This window comes from Gymnodraco acuticeps, unplaced genomic scaffold (genome assembly GCF_902827175.1).
Source record: "Gymnodraco acuticeps unplaced genomic scaffold, fGymAcu1.1, whole genome shotgun sequence".
In the NCBI taxonomy this organism is placed as follows: Eukaryota; Metazoa; Chordata; class Actinopteri; order Perciformes; family Bathydraconidae; genus Gymnodraco; species Gymnodraco acuticeps.
In genome coordinates, this window is record NW_022989913.1 from 2,036,997 (window position 1) to 2,056,737 (window position 19,741).

At 39.8% G+C, this 19,741-nt stretch overlaps 4 protein-coding genes across 5 annotated transcripts; 3 read left to right on the forward strand and 1 right to left on the reverse strand.

Annotated features, from left to right (window-relative positions):
* Positions 1–1,101: 1,101 nt before the first annotated feature.
* On the reverse strand, positions 1,102–3,447 carry lrrc42 (leucine rich repeat containing 42). Its single transcript, XM_034209021.1, has 7 exons — positions 2,717–3,447; positions 2,494–2,628; positions 2,287–2,408; positions 2,090–2,175; positions 1,896–2,009; positions 1,679–1,763; positions 1,102–1,576 (listed from the first exon to the last, which is right to left on the reverse strand). Exons 1-7 carry the CDS (start codon positions 3,103–3,105, stop codon positions 1,281–1,283), a joined length of 1,227 nt encoding a protein of 408 aa, XP_034064912.1. The 5' UTR covers positions 3,106–3,447; the 3' UTR covers positions 1,102–1,280.
* Positions 3,448–3,650: 203 nt separating this feature from the next.
* yipf1 (Yip1 domain family, member 1) lies at positions 3,651–7,674 on the forward strand. Its single transcript, XM_034209050.1, has 10 exons — positions 3,651–3,725; positions 4,016–4,144; positions 4,347–4,501; positions 4,626–4,706; positions 4,818–4,905; positions 5,083–5,199; positions 5,308–5,474; positions 5,661–5,843; positions 6,533–6,626; positions 6,957–7,674. Exons 2-9 carry the CDS (start codon positions 4,111–4,113, stop codon positions 6,605–6,607), a joined length of 900 nt encoding a protein of 299 aa, XP_034064941.1. The 5' UTR covers positions 3,651–3,725; positions 4,016–4,110; the 3' UTR covers positions 6,608–6,626; positions 6,957–7,674.
* Positions 7,675–8,676: 1,002 nt separating this feature from the next.
* On the forward strand, positions 8,677–9,623 carry zgc:113691 (uncharacterized protein LOC503529 homolog). Its single transcript, XM_034209165.1, has one exon. The coding sequence runs from the start codon at positions 8,677–8,679 to the stop codon at positions 9,436–9,438; it is 762 nt and encodes a 253-aa protein (XP_034065056.1). The 3' UTR covers positions 9,439–9,623.
* Positions 9,624–9,813: 190 nt separating this feature from the next.
* On the forward strand, positions 9,814–19,226 carry ndc1 (NDC1 transmembrane nucleoporin). 2 transcript variants are annotated; one of them, XM_034209178.1, is made up of 18 exons: positions 9,814–9,967; positions 10,773–10,893; positions 10,974–11,075; positions 12,023–12,197; positions 12,274–12,409; positions 12,539–12,647; positions 12,836–12,887; positions 13,851–13,983; positions 14,484–14,576; positions 14,663–14,744; positions 14,871–15,032; positions 15,181–15,426; positions 15,662–15,774; positions 16,932–16,982; positions 17,416–17,479; positions 17,567–17,667; positions 18,116–18,276; positions 18,355–19,226. In XM_034209178.1, exons 1-18 carry the CDS (start codon positions 9,929–9,931, stop codon positions 18,416–18,418), a joined length of 2,004 nt encoding a protein of 667 aa, XP_034065069.1. In that variant the 5' UTR covers positions 9,814–9,928; the 3' UTR covers positions 18,419–19,226. The 2 variants fall into 2 exon arrangements, with proteins under 2 accessions (XP_034065069.1, XP_034065080.1); XM_034209189.1 differs by lacking the exon at positions 16,932–16,982.
* Positions 19,227–19,741: the final 515 nt, after the last annotated feature.

The following is a 19,741-nucleotide window of genomic DNA, read 5'->3' on the forward strand; positions in this document are numbered from 1 at the left end:
ATGTCCTTAAAAAGTCAAACTAAACTTCAGTATGATACCATATTTCTTGATCAAGTTACACTGCTGTAAATGTCATCTTTGGATCTCCAACCTCTATTACAGTGAACATGCTAACATTTGAGCATGATCTGCAGCACATTTAAAGCTCTAGTGACTGCTTCCAATTAAAATCATTACACTTAGTCATTTAGTTATAGCAGTTACAGTTAGAATAGCACTAGTTTCCTGTGTAGTGACAAGTCAACTGTCTTGGGGCTTGTGTGCTGTTATGAATCATAACACATGTTTACCCTTGCACTGGAATTATAATCTAAGGGTACAATTTTATATTTTTTAAATCAACAGCTACAGTTTACGTAGCCATTTTTGGCTTTAGTGTAAATCTTAAATATGGCATGACTTAAAAGAGTGTGAGGACTGCTCTATGGTGGCATTTCAAAGACACAGCAATTACACAATACATACAAGATGTTATTCATGGTTGAATGAACCTGCTGGGTGGCCAGCACACACACAAAAGATCTGCTAGATCCCCTATTAACCCTCTTTTTCTCCAACTCTGTGCTGCATACTGTGTTTCTGTGTTGGAATACTACCTAGCCTCCAGGTTTACTGTGGTAATTTGATTTACAGCGGAACTGCTCCCATTTAATACATCAAAGTCTGTTTACAGGTCTTGCATATGTGAAAAAAGATGATGTATAAAGCGTTTTGTGGCTTAAGGAGCTTAGCAAAGTGTGATAAATTGCCTACAGTGGTGTCGCTTGTATCAATTCGGACTGAGGAATATAAATTTGGAAATTAAAAAAATATTTGGTTGTGGCATAAAACCATGTTAGTCACAGCCCTCCAGTCCAGAGGTCTAGCCGCTGCTGTTGACACTGGGTTTCAGTGCTGCAAATTCTGTTTAAATATTAGAATCAATTTCAAACACTGTTAGCATGGAGCTGTTTCACTGCAATATTCCACCTTGCCCTGTAAGTAATTAAGTATTGATGCAATAGGCAAAACAATTGCCATATTTTGTATTAAGTGCACTGTTCAAAAATCATCTAGACCGTTTCCAAACAGCAAAATTAAAGGCAAGGACATGGAAACGTACACAATACTAAACTTTATTTATAAAAATATATATACATAACACCACCTGTATCCAAGACGGTTCAACAGTTTGAATCTTCTTGAAAAACATTATTGTAATTTGTACTTATGTGTTACCAGTTAACCTGCATACCAAAGCTGCTCTCTGCTCTTTGTGACATGCTACGAGGGCGAATAGTTCAGTAGTTGTTCAACAAGTCAAGGTCCTCTGCAGTAAGAGCTGATGAGGGAAGACGTTTGGTTGGAGGACTTTGACGTGAACTGTCACACCTCTCTGACTGACGCTGCCTTTTTTTGATATTGTGCCAGGAAGGTTTGCCTTGTTGATTTGTTGTGGAAGGAGTCTGTTTCTCAGGTATGTGACTGTTTGCTGCAGGTCTGAAGAAATGCAGTCTCTCTCTCTGGGCCTCTTCCTCGCTCTCGCATACCAAGGGTGCTGCATTCAGTACGTCTCTGACAAACTTCTGCCTGCCAACTACAACAAAAACAAACACTGTAAAGTCTGTCTTAGACACTGTGTCATCATCATTAATTCTAAAAAGTATTACAATGGGAATGTAAGGTAAAATAAACTTACAAAAGTGAAGTGCTGATGTTCTGGATTCATCAATTTTCTTCAGTTTTGGCATTTGTGAGTTATTTGTTTCCCACTGGTTTACCACCTGGAAAGGAAACAATGCATTTATTCATGAGATGTGAACCAGCACTAAATTGCAACATTTAGCCTTTATTTGAAGAACAGTGCTTACATTACAGAAACGTGTTTCCTTTAATCATTGTCTGAATATATTTACCTGCTCTGCCCAGCCTTCTGTTTTACATCTCGAGTGATCAAAGCGGTCTAGTGATTTCTCAGAATAAATTAGCCCCAACAGGTCCCATATGGTGGTCTTCAATCCTGTGCCAAGCTAGAAGTATAAATTACATTTAGATGTCAGCATCACAATAATTTGCAGCTAAACGTAATGCACAGTAGTTAGTGTCGTACCTTCACACTGGTCCCAGATACATCAAGATTTTCAAGTTTGGGGAAGCATGTGATGTATCTTAAAGCCCTGACTGATATAGGGTTATCTGTGCAGGAAGAATAATAATTATTAAACAGGTAATGATGAATCTGAACCCGTTTTAATTGTGGAGGTGGTAGTATCTGCACTAAAATGGGAAAATAGTTTGGTTACTAACAGGAAACGTCAAGTAACTGAAGACAGTCCAGTCCTTTCCTCAGCATCCGAATAGGTGCAGTAAATCTTTGGAGGCCCACGTCTGACAGCCTGTTACCGCCAATGGAAAGCTGCATTAGGCTGCTGAAAATGAAAGGCAGAATTGTTAGTAACATAGCTTCATATATTTTCCACATCATATCTTTGGGACTGACAAATCAAGTATTACCTTGCCAATGAGCTTGATGATGTTAAATGCTGGAATATCTCATGATCATCACCCAGTCTGCAGCCAAACAGATCCAGACACTTCAGACTTTGAAATGTTTTTATTTCATCCATCCTCTCATGCAAGAGTGGAAATCTGCAGAAATGAAAATGACACAACATGCTGTTTCTGTCTCGGGCACATCAAACTGTGAGGCTGGATATATGTTGGCATGATAACTGACCTATTTCTCAGACAGAGGGATCCAAGCACCATCTCCCCATAAGCGTCACTGAATAACTGCAGGGCTTTTGAGGAAATGTCTGCGTTTAAAAATACACGATTCTCCTCGGCTGCTGCAAACAGTCTGTCTCCTATTTGATCAGGGAAGCCCACCAGAGAGTCCACATGGTGAATGTTGTCAGCTACGAATAACAGAGTGATGTCAAAGAGAGATTTGGTTGTGTATCTCAGACTTCCCTCTGCATTGTAGGTGAATATAAAGTTCTCTTTTCTCAGCACAAAGGGATTTGTCCTTCTGCATGATGACACAGGCTTTGGCTGGGCCAGGACTATGTCACTGACACGACGAAGGTTTCCTCTTTCTCGGACATAAATGGCGCTATTTTCCATCTTAACGTATTTTTGTTTTCCTGTAAGAAGGACACTCTTAACAGATGCACAAAAGGCAGCTTCCAAGTTGCGTTCAAAAACAACTTAAGCATTACAAAAAAAAGTACCTCACTTGTGAGCTAATCCATGGTCGTTGAATGAGCTAAAACCATGACCAAAAAGGACCCACAAGTCCTATGTGAGTGTCTTCTATTATCTGCTTTCTTTTCTCATCTTATTTGGCTTATAAAGCCAAGTTATTTACAACTTATGCTTGTATCAGAGTAAAGTACTTCGAGTTCCGTAGCCTACCGTGCAAGTTCACACGGTTGGTGGTGGTGGTCTTTGCTTCATAACTTCAAAATAAAATCCCAATGCTAATATAAACTTATTTCAAGATCCCCAAAAAAAATAAAAATAGATAGCAGATATCTTGCATATATTAACTTATACAAATATGTTATGCAACCCATCATGAAACAGTTAATTATATTTTAAATTGAAAAGGTTCAATATCTTACTTTGAAAAGGTTTCGATACAGGAAGAAGGCTTGTTGACATGCCCTTATATATCCGGTTCCGGCCAACGCTAACCTAGCTGAGAGAAATTAAATGATTTTTAGAGGCTAATAGATAATTTGGTAAGCATTAATTGTTCAGAAAATAACTGATACTGTGCACTATATTTGTTAATAAAACAGAGGCTGTCTTGATATGTTTACCCAGTCTGAAAATGATGTTATTAAGTTAGCTAATGTAATTGTTGGTGAGCTGTCAAGTGAGGAGTTGGAGTTGGTAGCTAACTTGAGCTAACTTATAACTTTGTTTATTTTTCACTGTGTTGCTCATAGAGTACACCATTTGTAACCATCATTCAGACACGGTCAACTTGGGGTTAAGCTATTTCAAACGTTGTTTCTTTATCCAACAGCTTACTAAGATTACTTTTGATCGTCTTTGTGAAACATAAACTTGCCGATAAGTTCCTGTTAGACGCTCCACGTCACGGACAGGGAATCCGTGTAAATGGCGTCGACTAATGATCCATTCCAATTTCAAGGTAAGTGTCCTCCACCATCCTTTATGTGATATGGACATGAAGTTTACTCAATGTTGATGTTATACAGTTTACTCGGCTCGCTCAAAGTCTCAATGGCACTTGTAAACCCACATCTCTCTAAACTGCTGCATTGTTATGCATCGGTAGCAACATCCACTTTTTTTGGATTCATATTTTCCATTTATCCTTGCTATGAAATTAGAATTTGAAGAAGCTGGCAATCTGTTGGAAGCCAATAGAGATGCAACCACTATCAACATTGAAGATGATGACATGCCAGAGAGGCAGAGAAAGGCTGCTGGTTTCACTCCGGATGTTGATGACGAGGACCCACATGCCAGTGATGACAAGACAGAGGTCTGCACAACAATAACACTTTTTTCAAACGTATTTCTTACTTTTTGAACTATGGACTATTCAATGTTGTTGCATCGAAAACGTACTTTATTAATGTTGCCCTTCTCTATTTGTTTTATTAAAGCTCCTCTCTGGGCAAAAGAAAAGTGCCCCCTTCTGGACTTTTGAGTACTACCAAAGATTTTTTGACATCGAGACCCATCACGTAATGCATTCATAACTTGTTTTAACACTGTGATATGTTGTCTTATAATATGGAGTTCAGAACATTAATAGATTTGATTAAATGTGTAATGGTTATTAACATTTGTTTCAGGTGAAGGAAAGAATCATTGGATCCATGCTGCCATGGCCTGGAAAGAACTTCATTCATGTCCACCTTCGTAGAAGTCCTGATCTTTATGGTTAGCACTTAAACAGTTTCACATTCAAGTCCTAATTATTAGAGGTTGTCCGGCTTCTTCTAATTTGGAAAAGAAGAGAAGTTTCCCTGTTTGTACTGTTGATGTAATGCTGTACTTGAATGTTGTACCACCAAATGGGCACACAGAGTTTCTGATGCCTGATATTTGTGCTTTCAGGACCATTCTGGATTTGCACCACCCTTGTGTTTGCTCTAGCTATTAGTGGAAACTTTTCCAACTTCCTTCTGAATTTAGGCAAACCAGACTATAAGTATAGCCCACAGTTTGGAAAAGGTAAGTGCTGTTATTTTTTAATATTATGGCTCAACATTCTCAGTTTGAAGGTAAGATGGAACTGAACATTTGACTTATTCATTTGTTTGTATTTGATGTGTTTTCCAGTGACAATAGCTGCAACAGCGATCTTCAGCTATGCTTGGTTTGTCCCCCTTGCCCTCTGGGGTTGCCTGCTCTGGAGAAACAACAAGATCATGAATTCAGTGTCATATTCCTTTATGGAGATTGTCTGTGTATATGGATATTCCCTTGCAATATACATACCAGCAGTGGTAAGACCTGATTTATTTTATCTCATAATAACAAGTGTAATATTGTCAATTGAATGATTACATCTAATAAAAAACGTTTTGATGATTAATGCTACTTTTCCCTGTATCATGAATACATTCAGAGCCTTGAATGTGTCTTGTAATGGAGATGAATATTAAACAATGCACTGTTCTTTCCCACACTAGGTCCTATGGATTCTCCCATTTGAATGGCTGAGGTGGTGCTCCATCGTGATGGCTCTCTGCCTCTCTGGCTCCGTTCTGGTGATGACTTTCTGGCCTGCAGTCAGGGAAGACCACCCCAAAGTTATTGCAGCAATAATGTCGACCATTGTTCTGCTCAACGTCCTGCTCGCTGTAGGCTGTAAGGTAATTGTGCTTGCTATACTGAAGCTGCTTTTACATCAGTTTACTGTTAGGATTTATTACAAACTTGGGAGCAATGGAAAATAAAACTGTTCAGGGAAATAAGATACAACATTTAATATCCTTCTTTGGCAAAAACACTTATTTATTAATCCATTCAATTCAAGCTGCTTGTCCATCTCCTTGTATATTGAGCCAATGAGAGACTCTCTCATTTGTCCTCAATGAACTCAGTAGCGTGGCCAAGCTTTGGCCCCTCTTGTCAATGTCAAACACAGACACTACACTATACTACATGGATAGCATTTTGTATATCCTCCTTGTGTGTTTCTGGGAAATGACTATACCTGATAGTGTTAAGTTCACTCCCACTGAGGAGACTCTCTCAATAGGAAACTGACTGCATTGGCTAACTGGTGTAAGAATGGGCTATTAGTCTAACTGTCAGCTGCACAGAGCTATCATATGTCTGGTCTATGTAATTGGTCTACAAAGTAAGCTTGTGTCTGAAGGTTGACAAAGATGAATGGATTGCAATAATGCAGCATTCTCTCTTGGAACACTGAACATTTGCAACACACTTACTTAAAGACACCGGCTTTTATTTTTGATTGATTAGTAGTTTCTCTTGATATTGTAAATGCCGGATTGTTTTACACTTGTTTGACTCCTGTCCTTGTTTGCTTTTCCAGGCCTATTTCTTTAGCAACCCAGAAGCAGCACTATCACCTGCACCTTCTGCTGCACTGGAGTTGTCTGCAACATGAAGCCTTTCATTGTCTAAAGGTAAACAATAGTGACACACAAGCCCTTTAAGCCATGATCCTTTTGTACATACACTAATAACCTGATAGGTGTGTGTCATCTTCCTCATCCTTGTACTTTTCATGGACTTTGTTTTATTCACATGCAATGGCATACAAAATGACCTCCTGCTATGGCAGTAGCTGCACTACACTGTTGGTCTATATTAGTGTTTTTCTCAAGTGTTTTTTTTTTTCCTTCTAACCTGCTAAAGTAGCACATCTGACACCGGACTTCCTTTACATGATTTCTCCTTTTCAAACCAAGTGTTATATGTTTTTTAAATTACATGTTCTCCTGTTGCCTTATTAGAGAGAATCAGGTTGCTGCAGTGATGAAGTAATGGGTCGGTTGGATTTCACCTGCACTCGGACATTCTGGCCCAAGACCTAAAACCCCAGTGTCAATGCTTGTTTCAATTGAATGACCTCTGGAAATGAACACTGGTACTAAGTATGTTATTTCTAATGGGATGGGTTCTCAGCTTCCTTAAAGATACATGGGGTATGGTGTTACTCAGCACATATATGATCTCTTGCAGTATGGCAGTTTTCTGCTTTATAGTCCTTTTTTCAAAGTACTTAAATAACTAGTCTATACAGTAATGTTGGTGGCATCAAAGTGATTTTGTATATACATTTTTTATACTCAGTTAATGGGAACTGGCTAGTTAATTTTGTGTTATGAAGATTCTTTATTCACAGCATAATAATTACAGGTGTTAGTGAGAAATTGAAGACTTGGACTTATTATGAACAATTTTAGTATTTTTGTCTCATCTTTTCTCTGATATAACCATAAGTGCCGCGAACTAATGCCAAAGACCCATTCTAAATGTCCAAGGCTGTTAAAATTGTGTAACTTTTTTAAATAATTTGTTTTTATTTGAATAACTGCATTTGATAAAATGTATAACATTGAATATGTTCATTTGCAATAAGTGTTTCATGGGTAAACAAATAAAATATGTTCTTTGTGGGACCCACGTTTTTGATAAAATCATCAATAATAAAGGTATTATAAAAAGATATTTACAGTCTAACCGGAGTGAATTTTCAATCGCAAAATGAACCGATTATTTGCAAACTGTTTTCACTCACATTAAAATACATACTACTATAAATCAAACTTTTAATACATGGGTAACGTACATTAAACAACATTAGATATTCAAATAGTTTTAAGGCAATCTAACACACTAACTATTTTTCATAAAGATATTAATTTAATATTTGCCATCTTTGTCTACTTCAAAACTCCTCTTGTGAACCTGAACAGTTGCACCATATAAATGCATAAAATGTTAGTTCACGACTTTTGTTCACCTTTTTTATATAAGTTTATATGTATGAAAACTCACCGAAGCTCCCACACGTCTAGACAACGTGATACACTTCTACCCGCTCCTGACAGCGGTAAAAGCTGCCAGTACATTTCAACAGTTGGACATTTTAAATATTGAAGGGATAGATTGTACCTAATTGGTATAACTTCAACATCTCAAAGAGAGCGTTCACTTTAAAAGTGGACATTTGGCTGCTGCTACTGTTTTCCAACTCATCCATCTTAACTGTCCTGCCTGATAGGATCTACTGTGTCACTGTTTGGATGCACACAGTGGAAAATGTTACTTATGTAATCCTGTGTACAAGCACACAGTGTGTGGCCATTGCACGCAGGGGGGAACTCCGTTAAGTTTATGATTTCCATTCGTTAACAGGGGCAACGTTTGCTGATTCATCAACAAATTAGGAAAAACATTTTGTCACTTGAAACGGTGTCAATGGATGGTGGTGCCCTAATTAATGGTCATTCTAGCCCCAGCTTTGAGTTACACAGGAGGTGCCTGTCAAACAGATAACCCTCTAGAGGAATGTTACCTGCCTCATCTGTAGCTGCTCCAGCTTGCGAAGTGGATTTACCAACATAATGCGCAAGAACTATTGGAAAAGTTTGTGAGTTATAACATTAGTTTGAAGCAATTGCCATTTTAATTTTCTTTTTTCTGATTTGGAGAATTTGCCACCACAAGATGGCCACTTCACAAGGGAAAGGTGAACAAGTGTCCAAATTTGAGACATTAAGACTTTTGGAGAAATGCAGAAAGGAAAGAGATGATGCCATGCACAGAGAAGGTGTTCTCAGAGAGAAACTGAGACAGTATGAGTCCAGGATGCGTTCAACTGATGCTCAGAAACAGAAGCTGAAGACATTGGCGGTTGAAAACAAGGAGCTGAGGAAACAAGTGAAGGGTCTTCGCACTGAGATTGGACTTGAGTGCAACCCTAAGTTCACTGGGAAGACCACAAAGGACATAATCAATGACATGCAGGATAAGGACCGTGAGTGCAGTTCCCTTGTGGAGAAGGCTGCCAAACTGAGTCTGACCATTGATGATTTGACCTATGAGTTGGCAAACACAGTCACATCTAAAACACTTTTAGAGGATCAAGTGCATTCATTGCAGCAAAATCTCAAGGATATGACAAATAATCAACGCCGCCTGCTGAAATTGTGGGAAGACAAGAAGGTCCAGAGGGATCAACCCGCCGCCCTCCCGGCAATTATCCAGAAACCTGCACAGAAACAATTTGTTCATAAAGCCATTCAAACTGAGATGTCTGTCAATTCATCGCAAAAGCTCCCAGTCAATGCTTTTGAGATCAAGCAATTCTCTCTGGACCATGACAAAAAGACAGTTTTGGATAAACACAGTTTCCCAAATTATGGAAATGACTTTCATCATGAAAATACATCTTTCATGCACGACGAAACCAATGGAATTAAGAATTAACTGTGTGACAGCCTGCAGTGAGAAAGTAAAGCGAGATAAAGCAGATAATTATTAGTGTGTGATATATCTGTAAATATCAAACAAACAAGTAAAACATATGCAATATAAAATAATGTAAAGCTGATTTCTGGCTTGTTTTGATACCTTCTGTAATTTAATTCTGTGACAATGTAGTTATTTCAGAATTTGTATCACTCTGTTTCAGTCAACATTTACCTGTAACAGCCTAGCTATACTTTGTTAGCTTGTACTTTTTAACCTAGCTTGAGTTGGACCGACTGGCCGAATTTAAAAATATGTTATTGTCGAACAAGCTCATTAAACTACAATCGTCTGGCTAGCAACAGGCAGGTACACGGACAACTCTTAACGGGGTCCTTCAGGGTCCTTTGAATGCATGTGGCGCGATATGGGAAACAGTGGAAAATAGTTTGACAGCAGGAGAGCCGAAGAGATTATTATCACCATTTGGCTCTCTATTTATCCAAGCATGTTTTCTGCTGAGCAAAGCTGTTGGTTTGTCCGCAAGGTGAGTCTTGAACTTAAGTCTTCATTCATAGAAGAGAAAAATGTATCGCGTGAGTTTGCGTTAATACATTACCGTTAGCCTCTCTATTTATGCTAGCTGTGGCTGTAGCTAATATTCAGCTTTCATTAATCCACACAAAAGCACCAAAGTTACAACAATATTAAGAAAAGTGGCACAGTTTAAACGCATATACCATACAAGAAACCGGAGTAATTTGAAAAAACTACATAGGATTATCAAGAGCAAAAAAGCTTTGTTTTGAAATAAAGGCTATGCAGCACGTTTGACAATTATAATACAAATACATCAACACATTTCAGTCTAAAGTTAAGTTTTTTAATGAGATGAGTTTAAAAGACTTTGAGAAGTTAGCCAAATTCAGCAGGAATAATTTTAAAAAGAGTTTGTTAGTCCTCTTGCACAAATGTAAACAGCGCTATGATTAAAACAAACATATCTAAAAAGTGAAAAATGCAATTGTTTAATTAATTTAACGTTTTTATATGACTATCTCAACATGAGAATATTTCAACTTAAAATATATTTGTATAGAATTGTCCAGATACGGATGTCTTTTGTTTCAAAATGTATGTACAAACTCAAAGAAGTTCTTACAACAAGGAAAACCAAATGACCATAGCTATTACTTACATTATGAATGAATCGGTAAGCATGTCAGAAATAATAACAACAATATTCATCCCTTAACTTTTTAAACGTATCTTCTCGAAGTTTTCAAACTGACAATGTGAGTTAACATTGTGTCTTTCTTATGTATTTAATATTGACTTGCTGTTTTCTACAGGTGATTTGCTGGAGAGCTGTGGCGAGTATCGCTTGGGCTGTCCTGTTGTTGCCCCCCATCACAGCAGTGTTTGTGCTCCTCAGCAGGTTCAGTCTGCTTCACCCCATCCAGTCAGTATCAGGTCAGTGGTCATTGTGATATGAGACTCATGACGATCTGAAGTTGTCTGAAGCTCACTGTAGACTTGTTTTGTACATGCAGAATGTCTGTCCTTCTTAACGAGTGCAAGTGCCATCTTCTCCTTCATCCTGCTGTGTGGAGTCATCATCATGGTGGGGTTCCTCAACCTGGAATATTATACAGGTGAGAGACATGATGTCGTTCTGAAATATTCCTGTGTTGTTGTTTTTGTTAAATAGTAAATGGCTTTGTCTAAAAGGATGTGCCTTGATAGTTTAGGCTTTTGGCTTAGCAGTACATAGATACATTACATGAGCTTATGCTGTATACAATACAGACTGTAGGGTTCATACATCAGAAGTGACAGCTCACTGCGAAAGTAAATCATTGTATCTGCAAATTAAATAATTGGAATAACATCATTTGATACATAATTTCCTTATCAGGTTGTTCATTGTAGAGTGATGAATGCATTTAAAGACAAAAACTCACCTTTTCTGGACATTTAACAAAATATATGTAATACTTTTCACACAGTATAACATACAGGGTTCTTACGGTCATTAAAAACCTGGAAAAGTCATGGAAATTCAAAATGCTAGTTCCAGGCCCTGGAAAAGTTATGGAAAACAATATTTTTCCCAAAGTTGCATCAAATATAATTTATATTTTATCTAATCGCCGAAATAGTAATACTATAATGATAATACATACTGTGTCGTATCGTAATGAAACGTAAAATGGCATTTAACTGTCGAGGTATTTTGCTGGTGAGAGATTTGAGTTGCTTTAGCGTGTAGAAGCTAGTAAGCCTATTTGATTCAGACCTTATTTTCCTGTTCCATGTTAAAATAAACCATTTTCAGTGGTACGCTGAAAAAGAGTCATTTATTTGGTCATGGAAAATTAGGTAAAGGTCATGGAAAAGTCATTGAAAAAGTGTATGAACCCTGAACATACATCAATCAGTATAAAGCATGATTCCAAAATGTGCACTCCTTGTCAATGATTCAAAATATACATACCTTTTTTTATATATCAATGTTGAGAAAAGTCTTGTGTTTGACAGGCCAATAATTGACATCTAGCATATGATATTCTTCGGTTGTAAATCTGTCGTTTCTTTTCAGTCATCCCAACGATTGCATGCTCGAAAATCGCCCTGTTGGGTCAGCTGCTCCACCCTCGTCAGTTCGTCAACTCCCTGGCCCACTGCATCATGGGAATAATCGTGGCTTGGTGTTGTGCCATCGCCATCGGGGGCAGATATGAAACGATCGCCTACCCTTGCACACCGGGTGATGGGTAAGCAGCACAACATAACTATCATGTTGACTATACATGCTTCCTCCATAGTCTAATCTCCTCCATTTGTTTTCAGCGCTGACAGTTCCCATCAGATGTGTCTGAACGAGCTTCACTTCATCCTTCTGCTGGCTGGAGCCTTCGTTGGATTATCTCACAGTATGCTGGGTGTGATCTACAACATGAACTATGTCCCTTTTCTCACTGTTCAGGTATGTGATGCGACTTTACTCATTCATCTCCCTAATGATCATTAGGCAAGATGAAATACCTAAGTTTGAATTAGTCTTACATTCTGTTATCATCCACTGTTAATGTTAACCCACTATTATTCCCTCCAGCAATACAAATACCTTCGCTTTAAGGGATCCCTACCTTCGTTGGTGAAGTGCAGCGCCACTCAGGCCCTTTACTCTGTCAGGAACTACATTGTTGTGTATTTCTTTTTGGGTAAGTCATTTCTGTTTACATTTATCATTTCACTAATACTCCCGCTCCGTAACCTTAGAATAAACTGCTATGAGAGGCTTGAATGATGTTATCTCATATCGTTTTTGTTCATAGCATGCTATTAGTTATTGTTCAATTATTGTACCTGGTCTTCGTTTTTAACAAAATATCAATTTTCTTATTAACAGGATACATTCCAAAAGCATGGATTTGTAAAACACTGAATCTGCATTTGAACAGGTCAGTGTGGCTTCTGTGTTATCAAGTCTTTACAATCTGTTCAAACAATAATACATGTTGATACAGCCCAGAGTTCCCGTTAGAATATTCAAAGGTCAAAGGTCTTCTTTGTTATTTATTGAGCTTTAAAACAAATTGATATGATTCTGATTAAACAAACTAATAATAGTAGATTAATTATTCAAACGTGTACAAACTTACAATAACACGGGAATAATAACCGGAGCGCTCTCTCCCTCTCCTGACAGCCGGTCAGTATCATGCAGCTCGCGGATCAGTAATGAGTAATGAGACAGTAAAACTAAACATATCTATAACTAGTTTAGGTAGTTTGAGAGGTCATTAAAATATCTACGTGTGATATTCTAACCTGAAGTGTGTGTTTTGTTCCGCTCACCGCTGCATGTGATCATGCAGAGCTGCGTGTCGACTCGTTAGCAGCAGCTGATCTCTCTCCCGTCAGATTAGACTTCACTCGCGTTTATGTCCATATCGATCAGATCCAGCTAGTTCTAGCTAATGATATGACTACCTGCTTATTAAAAGACACCTAAACAATAAGTGTCGCTATGCAACCGGGTGAGGCCACAAAGTATAGCGCAGCATTATGCATTTGTTTACATGCCCACCTGAACCCCGAGGCATTACCAACAGATCAACGCACAATCAACCCATACAGGACATCTCTTTCTCCACATTACGTGTTAGACATTAGAATGGACTATTCTTGTCTGTCACTGTGTCACATACTCTTTTGTCTGTCACATAAGTGGCGCAACTGACGCGGTATTGTGCTAAAGGGAAATTATTTTAACCGGACACTTTGACTGGAAAGATTTAGATCTGCCGGTCTTCAGCATATTTTACCGTTCATAGTCCGGTAATTACCGGCTAACGGGAACTCTGATGCAGCCACTCACTGCTGTTTCTTGGACTCCATTAATGTCTTTCCGTGATCCCCAGCTCTGTCCACCCTCTTGACAGCATAGCTGGACTGCTGGACCTCAACCTGCTCTACCAGCTGTGGGTCAGTGCCGGCTTCCTGCTCCTCACATGGCACGTCACCCTGCTGCTCTTTAGGATCTTTGTCACTGAGGTGTGTATGTCCATAGAAGACAACATTTATATAACGGCTAATATTTCAAAAGCAAAGGTCTCACGTTGTGGTTGGTTACAAACATATATGTTTTCTTCCATTCTGTTTCTCTTCTATACCATGTATCTTTCCTTCCGATTATATATTATTTACCTGTCTCAAGCTCATTCAAAGGTCACAGGTTAACATCAGTGCCAGCCGTCTGTGATGACCATTGACTCGGCCAAGTTCTGATAACCGCATCTGACTGCCACTCTGTGATTGCTATTGGCTTAAAAGTAAAGTGTTGTGTTGCAGGGACGACTTCAGTTTGCTTTTTAAATAATTTAGGGACACTAGGGGGCAATGTTGTCATAGCTTTGAGTGCTCAAGTGTCTGAAGTGCACTAGGCCTAACTTGTTTATAATATTCATGAACTTCCCAGGATTCATCTCAAGTGATCAATTGAACTTGCATTTAGTAGCTTGAAACTAATAATATTATCCTGCTGTTATCTGCAGGTGTACAGTTTTCCTGTGCAGTCTTCTTTTACCGAGGATGCCCATCAGTGTCTTCCTAAAGTTATTACCGGCAAGCAGCCCATGATATTAAAGGTGAATAAAACACATGGTAACTCTCTTCTCTGTGCTTCTAATTTTCGCATTTGGTTATTGTAACTATTCTTTTCTCCACATTTCAGTTTCTAGCTCTGCAGGACCTTGCTCTGCTCTCTCAACACTCCCCATTGAGACGCTCGGAGGTCTTCAGTCTCAGTCAGCCAGGTTTGTCCGCTAGAGGTCCTTTCTTTGACTGCTTTTGATTGACCTTTTGTAACATACTTCTTGACACACTTCAGATTGTATTTAAAGTAGAAAAATGTATTTATCTGCTCATTCTTGTCTCAACAGGTGGCCATCCTCACAACTGGAACGCCATCAGTAAGGAGTGTCTGTCTCTTCTGAATGATCTGACCCAGAGACTCATAGCCTATCATGACACTGTAGCAACCAATGGCCGGGCCAAATCCCTTCCTACTGGTAGTGAGAGGAAGACTTCATCTGAGACATCAAGTATGTTATTATGAAACATATAGAAATGTCATTGTTTTTTAGCTGTGCTCTTTATCCTTTTGAGGCTCCTCCCTAGCCATTGTGCATATAAGATAAACCTTTTGAATCTTACTCTGTGTCCCATTGTTCTTAATCAAATTAACCTCAGGTACAGAAGATCTGATGAGCCCGAGGCCCACGTTTCTGATGAAAACCCCAGCGTCAGTCTTTGCTCGCTCCATTGTTGGCACCTCACAGAGCCCTCTGACAGCGCCCTTCACTAGTCCTGACCCGGACAGCCCTTTTGCTTCTCCCGCTCTGCGGCGTCTGACTGCTCCTGCGGACCCGTGGTTCGGCACAGTGCAGAGCCCCCACGTCATGAGGAGACTCCCAAAACTCTGGTCCACCCCCACAGGTGAGAGGAGGTCACTCGGACGAAACACTTTGATCCAGTATTTACATGTTCTGAAACTAATGGTAGTATTTTGAGTCCATTCATAATATCACCAGAGGTTTTGACGCTTTAGGTATGACATTATCTCGTCAGGGTATAATTACATAGGTTCAGTAGTATTAAAATAAAAAATAGATATCGGCAAGTCAAGGTTTTACTGCTGGTTCCCCATTTGTGATTTAGTATCTCTGTTCAGATTCACAGGTCAATGGAAGTCCCCCAGCATCCCCTTCCTCAGTTCCCAGTCCCAAACAGGAACCGTCCAAACCAAGTCTCCTGGCTCAGTTCCTCCAAAACAGAAAAGAACAGGTATTTCAGTCTTGTCAATACAGAATGACAGTATCAATATAATTATGTGTATACAGTGTTGACAAAGGCTTTCACACATGTATTAACCTTGGGCTAACAAAAGTAATCCCACAGAGGGGTCTCTCTCTCTCTCGTCTGATTTTCATGATTTTCCAAAGCCAAAAACCCTTTACGCCGTGATGGGCCAGGGAGGCGCAGGTGAGAAAATGGACATAGTCCATCCCTCTCTCCCACTGCTGCCGAAACCCTCATCCACGCCTTCATCACCTCCCGTCTAGATTATTGCAACGGCCTCCTCTACGGTTCACCTGCAAAAATCCTCCAAAAACTTCAATATATCCAGAACTCCGCCGCCCGTCTACTCACCCACCCCCGAATCCGTGAACACATTACACCCGTCCTCATCAAGCTCCACTGGCTCCCCATCCCCCAGAGAATTCAGTACAAGATCCTCCTGATGACGTACAAAGCCCTCCATCACCTGGCCCCATCCTACCTGACTGACCTCCTCCACAGACACACTCCCACTCGCTCCCTCCGCTCTGCTACTGCCAACCTCCTGTCCCTCCCCACCCGGACCAACCTCAAGTCCTGGGGCGACAGAGCCTTCTCCGTTGCTGCACCCACCCTCTGGAACTCACTACCCCAATCCATCAGAGATTCTTCCTCCCTGACAGCATTCAAAACATCACTCAAAACCCACCTGTTCAACACTGCATTCAACCACTGACCCCCCCCCCCTATTTTCTCTTTTTGTATTTCTTTATCTATTTTTGTTTTCTCTTGTCTTTATTTTTCTTAACTCTCTGTCAAAGCGTCTTTGAGTTTCATGAAAAGCGCTATAAAAGTCCCATTTATTATTATTATAGCACTATTTGCGCCACTTTTTTTTTCACAGCTCAATCACACCAATCATTTCTGTGCTGCCACTGGAGAGATGAATCAGGAGGAGTGCCACAAATGTTAGGAACATGTGTCCTATCTGTAGCCTGGCTATTGATTTCCTACTTATGAAGTCACCATCTGGTGGAGTACAGAGATGATCAGGGTTTTCTTAGCCCAGGGTTAAGTGTGAAACGCCATTACTGCTACGTGTGTTTCATTTTGTTGTGTTGTTTTTAAAGCGAAACAACTTTACACTTAATTGTCCCATTCAGGTTAAACATTTCTTGGCAAAGCGCGTGCTGATAATGTATTTGTTTAACAAGGTAAGGATGTGTGGCATGTGAACACGGTGAGGGGTTCTCTGCATGTTCTCATCTTTAATCTACCCCCCCCCCCCCCACCTGCAGACATCACTAATTGATCACTGTTTGGATGTAGTTGTACACACATTACTAATGTAGCTCTTTTCCACCCCCCTAGCTGTTACAATGAGCCTTACTAATGACTTTAAAAGCTGGATTCAAGGAGGTGTGTAGCATGCGTGTAAGGCATAGCACGATGTCCTTATTGTAGAACTAGAAACTAGTTTGGTTAGTCTGCGTGTCTTTCTGAGTAGTTTGTATTTTCCTTTGAACATGCATGCATTTTGTAGTGTAGTATCACTAAACCCAACTTCCTGATTCATCAGTCTACTGTAGCTATGCTTCCGTCTGAATCGTTAGAAAACTCTGTACTAGTTAACGTTTTCTCTTGCAGCTTCCAGAAGCCTCCAGTCAGGCTCTGTTTGCAGACAGCCAGGCGCACATCTGGGCTTTAGAAGGTGGGCAGAGATGGTGGACTTTAATTTAAAGCCGATATGTCCTGTTGATACACCATGTACAATATATTCTGTTACATCCTCCCCCAGGGCTGACGTACCTTGTTCAAGCCTCCTTCTCAGAAGACCAGTTTGGGGTCGTACAGACTGCATTACCCAGCATTCTCGGGTGTATGCTCGTCTTACAAGAGGTAAGCTGTTTTATGGTTTGCGGCAACTACCCTGAGATATGGGGGAAAAGGGGATTGCTGTCAAATGTAATGGCCCATCTGTATTGTGCGGAGTGTGAATTGACTTTGCAAGTGAAGACCTTCTACTGGACAATGCAATAACAAACAGAACTGTAGGGCTTACTGCTGGTTAAGGTTTGATTAAAGGGATGATTTTATCTAGATCACTTGCTGAATGTATTTCAGAATTGCTATTCAGAAAATGGTGTCAAAAACTTTTGCTAATTGAAAACCATTAAAGAGCTGGTTAGAGCCGTACTCTGCAGTGTTAATACGACATAAGAGATACATTGTGGGGGGTCACTCAGGTGAGACTTACTCAAAACGACCATTTTTACCTGTTTGACAAGAAGCTGAGACATCAAGGAAATTGAGTGAATTGTGTTGTGTGTTTTCCCCCCGTCTCCAGGCAGTAGATCGGCACTTCAAGCTGCCTCACGCCTCCAGTAAGCCCGTCCGGTCGGCCAGCAGCCTGGGAGACTCCACTCACAAAACACTGCGCTTTGCCCTCAGAGCCACTCTCAAGACTGCCATCTACAGGATAACTACTACTTTTGGAAGTCACTTAAGGTAAGGCCTGTCGTTGAAATTGACTCTCTTCAAATTATACAAAAAATGTGTAATGTGTATATATTTGTGTATCCTCAGTGCTGTTCAGATGTCTGCAGAGCACCGGAAAAGATTGCAGCAGTTCCTGGAAAACAAGGAGTAAAACACCTGACACTTGGCTCTTGTGCCTGCAGATTCTTATCAGCTTGTGTGTGCACTAGCATGAGTGAGGCCAATGCTGAAAGCCCATGATAGTGCCTCCTTTTTTTAATATTTATGTGTGCAAGATGTCATGGTGGAATGTATTTGATAGTTATATCACATCCTCCATGTGTGAGGCTTCCTGCTACGCTGACAGACTGAAACAGGATAGAAGCCCAGCTGTTCTTCCTCTTTAGGAGATTTAAACTAGCTCACAAAAAGAACTTTTCATTTGTATTACGAGATAATGATATTTGACTTGACTCATTCATTTGGAAAAGTTGTAAAGGGCTTTGTTTTACATTGTGCTTTTTGGTACCGCACTTCATAAGCTGTCTTATGGAATTATGATATCCTTCTGGTTTCAAAACATTATCATTTGGTGTGAGTGAGAGAGTTGGCGTGTCAGTGATGAGAAAGGAGCATTGTTGCTCTCTTCAGCTTGATCTGAAATGTGTTCTGGAAATATATATTTTTTTAAAGATCTGGTTTTGTTCTAAACTCCAGCCTGGAGAACTCGTTTACTGTCCACCTCAGTTCAGGTTCTCTAACTAGAAAATACACCATCAGATGTACAGATCAGACACCCTGTGTCTGTTAACTATTTAGTTTGTCAGCTTTTGTTCATGAGGAATGAGGCTGTCTGTCAGATAAAGGATGGAGATTTGGTGTGACTGGTAAAAGTGTGGGCAAAATGTTTAGATTGCAAATGCGTATTGAGTCTGATATCCACTCAGAGACCTGTTGAATAAAAACATTATGTAATGATCCATTTTCATGTTGTCATTTCTCAGCAGAAACAATCAAATGATCAACTGCTCCCAGCAATTCAAATGTTGTTTATAGATCAAGATGTGCTTAATACAGATAAAGGCAGGGTTATAAAATGTTTAGTATTTTGCAATGACTATTTGCTCAGCTGTAGTGTACTTATCTGGGCACCTGGGGGGATTAAACCCCCCCTTATCAACAATTAGACAGAAGCCTTTATGAGGTTGCATAGAAACAGCCATGAGGTGAAGGGTAGCGTCTGCTCGCAACATATGTTAAATATAGTCAACCCTTTTTCAGATTTGACTTGTTCTTTTGGGAACGGCACACATGACACTGCACCAGAAACAGCCACGTTAAATTCAACCATTACTCATGTTTTTTACACCTGTGCCTTTGAGCCAAACCACCTCAAATCAAGAAAGGGCCTGAAATATGAATGACTATCCTAACCAAAGGAGAACATAATTGTAAAGCCAGCATTAGTCACATTTCTTGACATGTATATCTTAGT